General features: G+C 39.4%; 1 protein-coding gene across 14 annotated transcripts in view; it reads left to right on the top strand.

Annotated features, from left to right (window-relative positions):
• The first annotated feature begins 904 nt into the window (after window positions 1-904).
• The window catches only part of CEP192 (centrosomal protein 192), a 110691-nt gene continuing 99374 nt past the window's right edge, over window positions 905-12221 (top strand). For 10 of the 14 annotated variants that reach the window (XR_004969789.1, XR_004969788.1, XR_004969787.1 and 7 more), the window contains exons 1-4: window positions 905-1093; window positions 5095-5262; window positions 5944-6075; window positions 11108-11271. Coding sequence is in view for 10 of the 14 variants with exons in the window: in XM_036321117.1 (XP_036177010.1) it covers window positions 5099-5262; window positions 5944-6075; window positions 11108-11271 (460 nt within the window). In the remaining 4 variants the exon portion in view is untranslated. The remainder of the gene's footprint in view (window positions 1094-5094; window positions 5263-5943; window positions 6076-11107; window positions 11272-12221) is intronic. The other 4 variants (XM_036321119.1, XM_036321122.1, XM_036321121.1 and 1 more) reach the window with 1 other exon arrangement.

Below are 12221 nucleotides of genomic sequence, written 5' to 3'. Positions count from 1 at the left end.
GGCTCGTGCCCGCCCTCGCCCTTCGCGCCGCCCAATCCTAAGCAGCTCCTGAGTCCACCGGCTTCCGCTCGTGCGGCGCACAGCCGTAAACCCGAGGGGCGCGCGGTACGGCCGGCTGGGGCGGCCTCGGTGCGCGCACGCGCTTTTGTAGTGCCCCCTGGACCCCGCCTTCCTCGAAGCCATCCGCGGCGATTTCGCCTCCCGAAGCTGCGATCGCGGGCTCCGTGAGGACGGTCTTCCCGAGTCTTGACGTGCGGTTCGGCGGGAGGCAGGCAAATCCGCTTTTGGCTGGCGTTTTGGCTGCCGGGGCTGCGGGGCAGTGACGGTTGGACAGGGCGGGGGAAGGGAGCGCAGGCTGCGGGGCGGGGGCTGCGGGCACGAGCCGGGTCGGGGCGCAGGGTGCCTTCCACCATTGCACCAGCTGCCAGCCGCCGTGAATTTCGCTCAGGGAGTTTAATTGGACGCCTCTGTGTCGGAGGCTCTTGGCCAACCGCGAGAGAGCGGCTTTGGAAGAACCGGGCTTTGATTTTGGGGGATCACAGTCTTGTGTCTTCCTCCCACATGGTGACTTCAGCGCTTGAGCTGCAAACCCACTCTGCAAATCCGCTCTGCAAAGTGTTCTGTCGGTCCGTGGTGTTTGCTTGTGTGTGATGGGCGGGTCGGTTTCTCCGTTTTGTCTGAAACTGACCCAGGAAATCACCGTGTTACCTAAATGCAGAAGGGTCTGTCCTGTCACTCATTATCCACTTTTGTTTTGGTTTCTGCTAGGCGGTCTTCACCTGTCCTAGAGCTACTTACCTCTAATACCATTCCTACATTTCTTGTATCTGATTTCTTTATGAAAAAAACAAAAAAATAAAAACCCAAACATGTGAAATAAGACAATGTTTAATATCACTGTACTTTTGCTTTCTCTTAATTTCAGACTGTTCAGTAAAACATGAGGTCCTTTTCGAGGAAGTCGTTTGGAGGACAGCTGTTTTTATGACAATATTTCCATTTGCTGTTCCCATTTTGCGGTTATTCGACTGCAGTTTTTACTGCTCCAGGATCACCCTTTTCTCCGATTTCAGTTTTGTGGGCAAAGTTTGCGGTAAGCTTTGAAAAGTAATATACTAAATGTCTCATTATAAGATATACCTTAAATGCCAAGAGTAAATGATAAATATGGTGGAACTTTGTCTTTTTCCCACAGTGTGTACCGTTAAGTGTGTTTAATTGTATATGTAGCCCTCTAATTAACGAGTACAGTAAGTGATATTTTGTATATCCAGAAATGTGACTAAAGCAATTAAGTATTAACTCAAGTGCAAAATTTTGAGGTCACCGCTTTAAGGAAATAGCAAAGATGGCTACTTAGTTTAAAGATAACATGATATTGTCTTCACTTGAGGTGATGGAGGAGGGATGGGAATGCAATGCAGAGGGAAGTTAGGGAATTTTCCCTTGTAGGAAAGCTTTAGGAATCTGGTATGTCCACGGCTGGTGTAAAACAAGTATAATCCTTTCTGGAAACAAGAGACTAGCTGTTAGATTAGGAATCTTCCGCTGGGTTGTGTTACCCTTGCACCACTAGCAAAGCTCCATCCAAGCACTTAACACTGTATCATAATTGGTAGAAATTGCAGCCTGAGAACTGCCTTATTTATTTTTGTATTGCCGATGCCCATGAGAGTGTCTTTCATGATTTGTGTTTGATAATGATGGTTGCACGAATGATCTTTGCTTAATATCTAAGTTTTCTTAGACTTGACTCCTCATGGGACTAATCTTTAAAGAGCTTGGTATGTATTTTAATGTGGTTTATATATCTGTAAAAGAATAACGTAGTAATTAAAAGATTAGACCTGGGAGGCTATTTGGAAGACTCATGTAGTAACGTTTAGATTAAAAAGTGATGGGCAGGGGTAAGAGATCAACCAAAGGACTTGTATGCATGCATATGAACATAACCAATGGACACAGACAGGGGGTGGGGGCGGCCAGGGAGAGATCAATGGGGGAAAAAGGAGACTTATGTAATACTTTATTTAAACAATAAAGAATTTAAATAAATAAAAAGTGATGGACCACAGGCGTTGGGAATATAGAAATGGGCCTCAGCTCCAGAGATATATTTTAGAATTTGGTAACTAATTGAGAGAGCAAGAAGGATCAGATAGTCCCAGGTTTCTGTCTGACTTGTATAGCAAGAGGATATGGATAACATATGTCAAAATTAAGGGTAACGGGAAGAGTGGGTGGGGGAGAGGTAGTGGATTTGGTTTTATATTTGTTGGTTTTGTACTACTTGGGAGGCATTGAGGTAAGGTAGTTATCAAATAGCCTTTGGTAATATGAGTGTAGATTTTAGGATAGAGGTCTGGGCTGAGGTGATTTAAAGATGAGGGAGATGGTATTAGTTCAGGAGAAAGAATACTCTGGAGCCAGACTTGCCTGGGTGTGAATCCTCTGCTCCCACTTACACTGTGTGGACTGGAAAAGTCTCTTTTTTAAAAAAATTTTTTTTTAATATTTTTATTTTTATTGATTTCAGAGAGGAAGGGAGAGGGAGAGAGAGAGAGAGAAACATCAATGATGAGAAAGAATCATTGATCGGCTGCCTCCTGCATGCCCCCTACTGGGGATCGAGCCTGCAACCCAGGCATGTGCCCCTGACTCGACCCTTCAGTCTACAGGCTGATGTTCTATCCACCGAGCCAAACCAACCAGGGCTGGAAAAGTCTCTTAATTCCCTTTCTTAGCCTCAGTTTCTTCAATAGTAGGGATAACTGAAGAATATAGATTACTTTTTTCAACTCATTCCCACCAGTGTACCAGGTACTGGGACCGTATGGGTGAACAAGATAGACATGTCCTCAAGAAACTAACGTCAGAGATGGACCACCTACTGTCAATCATTTATTCACTTCATAAATATTTGAGTACCTACTATGTGCTAGGCATTGTTTTTTTTTGTTTGTTTTTTTAATATATTTTATTGATTTTTTACAGAGGGGAAGGGAGAGAGAAGGAGAGCTAGAAACATCCATGAGAGAGAAACATCGACCAGCTGCCTCCTGCACATCTCCCACCGGGGATATGCCCGCAACCCAGGCACATGCCCTTGACCGGAATCGAACCTGGGACCCTTCAGTCCGCAGGCCGATGCTCTATCCACTGAGCCAAACCGGTTTCGGCGCTAGGCATTGTTATAGGTGTTAGGAAAGAGTGATAGTTAGGCAGGGTCCCTGCTCTTAAGGAGCAATCTTTTTAGTGGGAGAAGACAGACAAATATAAAAATAAATAGATAATGATAAGTGCAGGAAGAAATTAAAATGATTGTGATAGACTGTGGGGCTACATTTGACTTAATGATAAGGTGACATTCAAATTGAGGTGAATGTCCGGAAGAAGGCCTAGCTGTCCAGAGATCTAGAAGAGTATTGTAGGCTTCAGGGTAGGGATGGGCTTGGGTTTTATAGGAACAGAAAAGCCAGTATATGGTGAGTGAGCTCAGTGGGATAGAAAATAAGGTGGCCACTGAAATTTTCAGTAGGAATGTGGTCATGATTTATATTTAATGTTTCTTTTGATTCCTGAGTGGGAAATTACTTGTAGGGTGGCAACAATAGAAGCATATAGACTGGTTAGGAGGCTTTTCCGCAGGGCGGGGTGGTAGTAGCAAAGACAAAAAGATGTAGAATGTTTAAAGGTGTGTTATGGGCATGTTTTGCCCTTAGGTATGGACTCCACCAGTAGATATGTTTTGTTTGGCAATAGTGTTTTTATTGAATTTAAATGGGTTTGTGTGGGGCCTGTAATTTCCATTTGAGCTCAGTTCTTAGGATTCTATTATCTGACAGTATTTATGCCTGAAGGCATTTGAGGTTGAGATTCCTAATGTGTAAGATATACATTGCATGACATCAAATCTGAGATCAGAATCCTGGGTATTCCTAACATAAGAGAAAGAGATGTAGAGGAAGTACTTTATGATTTTCCTAAAACTCTTAGTTGTGAAAGGAAGGTGAGAGTTAGTGGCAGGAAGTGCAAATAAAGGACGGAAGAATTTTGAACATGTTTATATAACTCAAGAAGAGGAAATAGAAATATCCAACAGAGGAAAATGCTGGGGCATGATTTGAGAGGAGGATACTTATATGATAATTGGCGATAAATTTCCTGTGTATTGACATAGTTTGAAAACATTCATTTAACAAATTTATTGAGGGTCTATTCTGCCCTCAGGGGGCTTACATTCTAATGTGGTCTCACTTTTTAACGGTAATCTCTGAAATCAGAAGCTAGATTTTAGAGTTTGCTGTTTTTTTTTTTAATTCCATGTTAGAATGGGTACCCAACTAGTAAACTTTTAAATATATCCTAAAATTATCGGTCTATGCCAGCAGTGTTGTCCCTTCTTTGCTTCTTTACTGGATTAGTTTGTGGTAATTCATATATTTTGCTATAGCAATCCAAGAATACGTTAAGCTGTGTTGTATCTCATTATTATGTTAATTAGAAGAGTTTGATTTTTTTAAAATGTATTTTTTTTATTGATTTCAGAGAGGACGGGAGAGAGAGATAGAAACATCAATGATGAGAGAGAATCATTGATTGGCTGCCTCCTGTATGCCCCCCATTGGGGATCGAGCCCACAACCCACTCATGTGCCCTTGATTGGATTCAAACCTGGGACCGTTCAGTCCTCAGGCTGATGCTCTATCCACTGAGCCAAACCGGCTAAGGCAATAATTTGCTATAAAGTAGCAAAGTATTCTGAGAATTTACTTATGAAGACTTCCCTTTTTAGTCTGTTCCAAAAATAAGATTTAAAAAAATATAGTTTTATTGATTTTAGAAGGAAGAGAGAGGGGGAGAGAGAGATAAAAACATCAATGATGAGAGACAATCATTGATTGGCTGCCTCCTGCACACCCCACACCTGGGATCGAGCCTGCAACCTAGGTCAACATTCAACCACTGAGCCACGCCAGCCAGGTGGATTTTTCTTAAGATTTATCAGTTTTCTAAGATTTGAGACCTGCACGCTTAATCATTTAAAAAAGTTTTATAGTAATATTTGATTTATAGAAACTTTTATTGTTGCAGGGAGATGGAAGATTTTCGAGGTATAACTGAAGAGTCATTTCCGAGCTTTTTAACCAATTCATTACTTGGTAATAGTGGGATTTTGGAAAATGTAACACTTTCTTCAAATCTTGGCTTGCCTGTTGCTGTTTCAACACTTGCTAGAAATAGATCCAGCACTGATAATAGGTAAGAATGGAACAGGTGATTTTTTTTTTTTTAGACCTATAAAGCCCACAATATACTGATACTTCTGTAAAATTTCTCAGCCAAGTTTGAGCTTTTGCTATATCTGAGGTAAATGGCCACATATATGTAAAATTAATATGGAACAAGATAAAACTTACTGTCTCTTGCCCTATTCCATTGCCCTATCAGTGGCAGTGGGTAGGTTTGGGATTGAGTACCAGTGACCTTTGGTCTATTTATTTTTCTGTCCATAGTGTTTTGGCTTTGTGTTAGTTCAGCCTCAATGGTGGCTGGTAATTTGAGTTCTATCTCTAAATATGATGTGTACAGTTTGTCCATCTTGTATTATGTATAAAGTTGGCTCATGCTTAAATATCTAACGACTTTTCCTTCCTCATAACCTAACATTTGGTTAAGAGCATCATCTTTACCTTTGAATGAAGGGATTGCATTAACCCTGTAAAATCTCTCTAAGATTTCTGTGACTGTTGTGTAATACATACACGCTCCATTGCTGAGCCATTTCAGTGCTTTGCACATAGGATGATGGTTTACGAGACTGGGGCTCTATTTGTTTTACTACCTGGTTGGTTTCACAATCATGCTGGCGTATGTCACGATGAATTTTAAATGTGCATAATTTAATTACTAACAATTAAAAATAGGCATTTTTGTGTGTAGGTGTTCTGATATCCAGGCATCTTATTTAGTAGAAGAGAGGTCTTCAGTTCCATCTGAGTCATCTCCTGGTAGCCAGAGTGAAGCTGAACCAAGAGAGAAGTTACAGCTTAGTTTCCAGGACGATGATGATGAGTAAGTTTGTGCCTCCATGTTGCTTTCACTGTATTAAAAGTGAGTCTCAGTCTTGTGCAAAATGAAGATGTGATTGTGTCTCACATTCTTCTCGTGTGAATCTTTTTTTAAATTAATCACAAACATTAAGTCTTTTAAAACACTTTCTGATTCCAATAGTAATATATGCTCATTGAAAAAAGGAAATACAGAGAATTATAAGGAAGACAATAAAGTATGAAATCCCACTAACTGAGAATAGTCATTTGTAATTTTTATTTATAGTCTTACAGACTATTTTCTTTCTTTCTTTTTGTTGTTGTTGTTAATCCTCACCCGAGGATATTTTTCCATTGATTTTTTTAGGGAGAATGGAAGAGGGGGGAAAGACAGAAACATCGATGTGAGAGAAACACATCGATTGGTTGCCTCCAACCAGGGCCAGGGCTGAGGAGCCTGCAACCAAGGTACGTGCTCTTGACCGGAATCGAACCTGGGACCCTTTGGTCCGTAGGCCAACGCTCTATCCACTGAGCCAAACCAGCTTCGGCTCTTTTTTTTTCTTTTTTAATCCTTACCTGAGGATATTTTTCCATTGATTTTTTTTAGAGAGAGTGGAAGAGAGAAGGAAAGACAGACAGAAATGTCAATGTGAGAGAAACACATTGATTGGTTGCCTCCTGCATGAGCCTTGACCAGGTTTTAGGCCTGGGAGGAGCCTGCAACTGAGGTATGTGCCCTTGACTGGAATTGAACCTGGGACCCTTCAGTCTGCAGACCCTTCAGTCCACTGAGCAAAACTAGTTGGGGCCAGACTATTTTCTTTTTTATTTTATTTTCTATTTAAAAAATTTTTTATTTTAGACTGTTTTTTATGCACATATAAATGTATATATATTTTGTTTTTACAAAATAGGATTAAACTGTACATACTGTTTATAACCTTATAGAAATTAATACATTGTGATTATCTTTCAATTACAATATAAATTTGTGTCATCATGTTAATGACTATAGCATGTTAGGCATTTAGGTTATTGGAATTTTGCTGTTCTAAATTTAATGAACTTCTTATTTATACATACATTTTTCATACCTCACAAGTTATTTTATTAAGATAAATTCCTAGGATTGAAATTAGTGAATTAAGTATTTAATTTTAAAGACTGTTAGAAATTACCACATTGTTTGTTAGAAGATTTGTATCAGTTTACACTCCCACTAGAAGATAAGTGAGACTTCCTACTTCTCTGAGCTGTCTCCAGTATTTGGTAGTACTGTTTTTTTTATTTTTTATTTTTGTTTTTTTATTATTATTATTATTTTTTATTATTAGTTAAGGTATTACAAATGTGTCCTCATCCCCCCCATTAACCCCCCCCCCCCCCCCCCGCCCTGCACATTCATGCTCCCATCCCCCTGTTGTCTATGTCCATTGGTTTGGCTTATATACCTGTATACAAGTCCTTCGGTTGATCTCTTCCCCTTACCCCTGACCACCCCTACTTTCCTTCTGGGGATTGATAGCCTGATCTCTGTTTCTCAGTCTTTGGGTCTGTCCCTTTTCATCAGTCTATGTTGTTCTCTATAATCCACAAATGAGTGAGATCATGTGGTATTTATCTTTCTCTGACTGGCTTATTTCACTTAGCATAATGCTCTCCAGTTCCATCCATGCTGTTGCAAAAGGCAAGAGTTCCTTTTTTTTTACCGCAGCATAGTATTCCACTGTGTATATGTACCACAGTTTTCTAATCCATTCATCTGCTGATGGGCACTTAGGCTGTTTCCAAATCTTAGCTATGGTGAATGTGCTGCTATGAACATAGGGGTGCATATATCCTTTCTGATTGGCGTTTCTGGTTTCTTGGGATATATTCCTAGTAGTGGGATCACTGGGTCAAATGGGAGTTCCATTTTTAGTTTTTTGAGGTAGCTCCATACTGTTCTCCACAGTGGCTGCACCAGTCTGCATTCCCACCAGCAGTGCAGAAGGGTTCCTTTTTCTCCACATCCTCTCCAACACTTGTTGTTTGTGGTAGTACTGTTTTTAATCTTTGATTTTAGAAGCAAAAGAATTTATACACATGACAAATGCATAGAGAAAATTATGGAAGTCTATACATCAAAATATAAATGGTAGATATCTATTGATGGTGATATTATAGGCAGTCTTAAAGTTTTCTGTTTGAATTTATAATTATAGATTGAACATTATTTATTTATTTATTTTGAAATGTATTTTTATTGATTTCAGAGAGGAAGGGAGAGGGAGTTAGAAATATCAGTGATGAGAGAGAATCATTGATCGGTTGCCTCCTGCATGCCTCACTGGGGATCGAGCCACAACCCAGGCACATGCCTTGACCGGGAATTGAACCGTGATCTCCTGGTTCATAGGTCGACGCTCAACCACTGTGTCATGCCAGCCGGACTGGATTGAACATACTTTAATGTTTATTGATTATTTTTATTTTTGTTGTGAATTGCCTTTTGATACCGTTTTGATATAAGCACTTTCTAGATATCAAAGTTGTTAACTTTCTGTATAGTCATCCATTCAATGTGTATTTTTGACTGAGTGCTTGTTATGTGCCAGGTACTTCTCTAGGTAATTAGGAAATACCAGTGAACAAAACAGATATTAAACAAAAAGAAACATAGAAATATACTGATTTTATAGTATGTTAGAAGGAAAAATGGTAGAAAAAAAATTAGAACATGATAAGGAGGGTTATTAGGAAGGCTGAAGGGAGCGGTCAGTGTGAGTCTCATTTAAGAGGTTAGGATATGAGCAGAGATTTGAAGGAGGGGATTAGCCATATGGATATCAGGAGGAAGAGGATTTCAGGTAGAGGTTGCAACCAGCATAAAGCCACTAAGGTAGGAGCATACCCAGTATGTTCAAAGGGCAGGAAGGAGGCTAGAGTGGGTAAGCAAGCATTTTGATTTTGAGACGGAAAACCATTAATGGTTTCCATGTGAATTATGTTTTAAAACGCTTACTCTGGCTCCTGTGTTGAGACTAGACTATTGGGAGTCAAGACTGGAAGCAGCCCCATTAAAGAGGTGGAGAAACTAGGAAGTAAATTAGAGTTGGTAGTTGCTCTAGGCACAGAGGGTTAGAATTTGGAATATATGGAAGGGCTATTTTCTCTTCATTTATTCTGGCAGATTCAAGCCTGGCCCTAGATCAGGGGTGGGCAACCTTTTTGTGAGTGCGTGCCAAAATAAGCAAACTCTCTGACTCAAAATTCTTCTGCGTGCCAACCCTAATTTTTTGAGAACATGTTACGCCTACTTGATATCTCTTAAGGTATGTGAAGAACCTTGAAGAAATAATAAAATTCATTCGAGCGACAAAAACACAGTATATGATGATGAAAAATACATTTATTTTTTAATGTATACATGTACACTGATAGTCCGACAGAAAACTTTATGACTCCGTTTGATATTATCAGTGGGACTTTTGCTGCTGCATCACTGATGACAGAGATTTTACATCAGGTTTATATTTCGTGACATTCAGAGATATGCACGAGCTATGACTTTCATCCATCAGGCTACTCCTATTACGAGACTTATCAAAATTCATCACTGAGAACAAAGATTCACAAGCGTATGTGGATGAAACCAAAACTCTGGTCGGCTCTAGGAAGGCAGGGAGAGTTAAGGCAGAGGCATAGAAATTGCTCTTCCCCTCTCTCATCAATCCATGTCTATGGTCTTCAAGATAACTTGTTATGTAAAATTATTTATTTATCTAAGATGCACCTACACTGAATTTATCTGAAAAATAAAGAAGTCGATATTAAGAAAAAAATTGTAAATGGAAGATTATAAGAGAGGGTTTCGCATGCCAGCAAAAGTTACTGGTGTGCCATGTTTGGCACGCGTGCCAGGGGTTGCCCCCCCTGCCCTAGATATTAGTTAGTCAAATGATAAATTTGTTGCATTTAGAGCAGTGGTTCCCAACCTGTTTTTGGCCATGCTCCACCTAAGCATCTCTAAAATCCTTATGCCCCCCCTGTGACATATAATTCTTATTATTCAAAAAGTGAACTCTTATTCATGTGGAGGAAGCCTAAAATGCCATTAACTTGGTCTAAACAGGCTTCCAGAGAACATGGCATCCATGAAAGAGAAAAATAAAAGAATGAAAAGACAGTTGAAGTACTGAGGAAGAAACTACTAAGAAATTGTTAAAAAAAATAATATGAAGTGATATGAAAAAATGGCAAATAAAGTTTCAAGACATAATAGAGAACTGAAATATGTCACAATGTATATACTGTATATAAGGCCCCCAGGACCATAAGAAATGCAAAAAATTCACTGTTAATAACTCATTCTCAAATTGCCCCCCTTAAAAATCAAATTGCCCCCCTGTGGGGCGTGTGCCCCACGTTGGGAACCACTGAATGAGAGAGAGGCTGCTTCTTGCAGTTCCATTCCTACCCTCCTGCTGGTGAAAGGGCTGAGTGAGCTGCACAGACCCAAGAGCTTTTGCAGTAGATTGGGAGGAAAACTACCTTTAAGGAAAAACATTTTCATTCATACATTAAAAAACAGAGGTAGATAGAAAGATGGGGATAAGAACAGTGGCAGGGACTAACAGAACACTTTTAAAACATTCAATAATTCAGAAAATCAGCTATTTGGCAAATATACCAGTATCCTTTAAGACTGTCTTGTTTTTAGAAAGCTGACTTTTTCTCTAGATATGATAGGTTCAGAGATAATTATTTGGGAAAGAAAAAACCCCTCATTTTATCACTTGAGAAGCATAGTAGCAGTATGGTAATGTATTTGATTTTAGTAGACTGTCCATCACTGGACCCAAAATGATGATACAGTCCCCAGTAATACACATAATGTTTCCAGTTGTAGTTTCTGGCTGGTCCCAGAAATGTTTCTTTTCACGGTATTTACTTTTTCTTTTGGAAAGACAAAATACATAACTGATTAATGGATATTTTATAGATTTATCCAAGGTAACTAACATTTCATCATTATTCCGTTCCCTAGTAAAAAAAATTTCTGTTTCTAGGAGAAAGAGCCATAAAGAAAGTCAACATTTCTCAGATGCTGTCCTCAAAGAGTCAGCTTTCCCCAACAATCGAGCAAAAACTGAAGAGGAGGAGGCTAACACTGCGGAATCCTTTCACAGGCAAGATCCTTGTGTAAAGATTTTACCACTGGACCAAGTGAAAGGTACTGAAGTATAAGAAATTACTAATGTATATATTTTCTTTTCTCATTTCTCTGTCTTTGGACCGGTATTTATTTATTTATTTTTAAATTGTTGACAGTTGACATTACAGATGTCCTCCATTCTCCCCCCTCCATTTAGCCCCTTCCATAGACTGGTATTTTATCCTACGCTATGATACTTTCAACCGGAAATGCTTTGGTTTGACATTTACCTATTAATATCATGTCTATAATCCTATATAGGAAAAGATCTCTTAATCTTTTAATTGTCTTGGCGGAGTAAGCTGAAATCTTTGCTGTGGAAATCATGCTGTCTGATAGTCACAGCACACGTTATGTTCACGACAAGGAGTCTGTTTCTAATACACCTTTTACATTTCTCCCCAATTAATTTATATTCTTATTAATAGTCCTTTTTGTTCCTAAACTTATTTTTGTAAGTATTATTAATTCTAAAATTAATTTTTCTAAGAAAATCAAGTTGAACACTTTTTTAATAAAGGGAACCTGACTTTTATTTTAATATATATTTATTATTATTATTATTTAATATTTTTATTGATTTCAGAGAGGAAAGGAGAGGGAGAAAGAGATAGAAACATCAATGATCAGAGAGAATCATCGATCGGCTGTCTTCTGCACGCCCCGCACTGGGGATCGAACCCGCAACCTGGGCATGTGCCCTGACTGGGAATCGAACCATGACCTCCTGGTTCATAGGTCGATGCTCAACCACTGAGCTACGTCAGCCAGGCTATATTTATTATTTGTAAGCCTCACCTGAGGATATGTTTTTATTGATTTTAGAGAGAGGGGAGGGGAAGAGAGAGAGAGAGAGAAGCATCAATGTGAGAGAGAAGCATTGATTGGTTGCCCCCGTATGCACCCTGACTAGGGATTGAACCTGCAACCTTTTTGGTGTATGGGATGATTCTCCAACCAACTGAACC

This window comes from Myotis myotis, unplaced genomic scaffold (assembly GCF_014108235.1).
Source record: "Myotis myotis isolate mMyoMyo1 unplaced genomic scaffold, mMyoMyo1.p scaffold_m19_p_9, whole genome shotgun sequence".
In the NCBI taxonomy this organism is placed as follows: Eukaryota; Metazoa; Chordata; class Mammalia; order Chiroptera; family Vespertilionidae; genus Myotis; species Myotis myotis.
The sequence above is the reverse complement of the archived record's forward strand: the minus strand, read 5'-3'. Positions and strand labels throughout refer to the sequence as shown.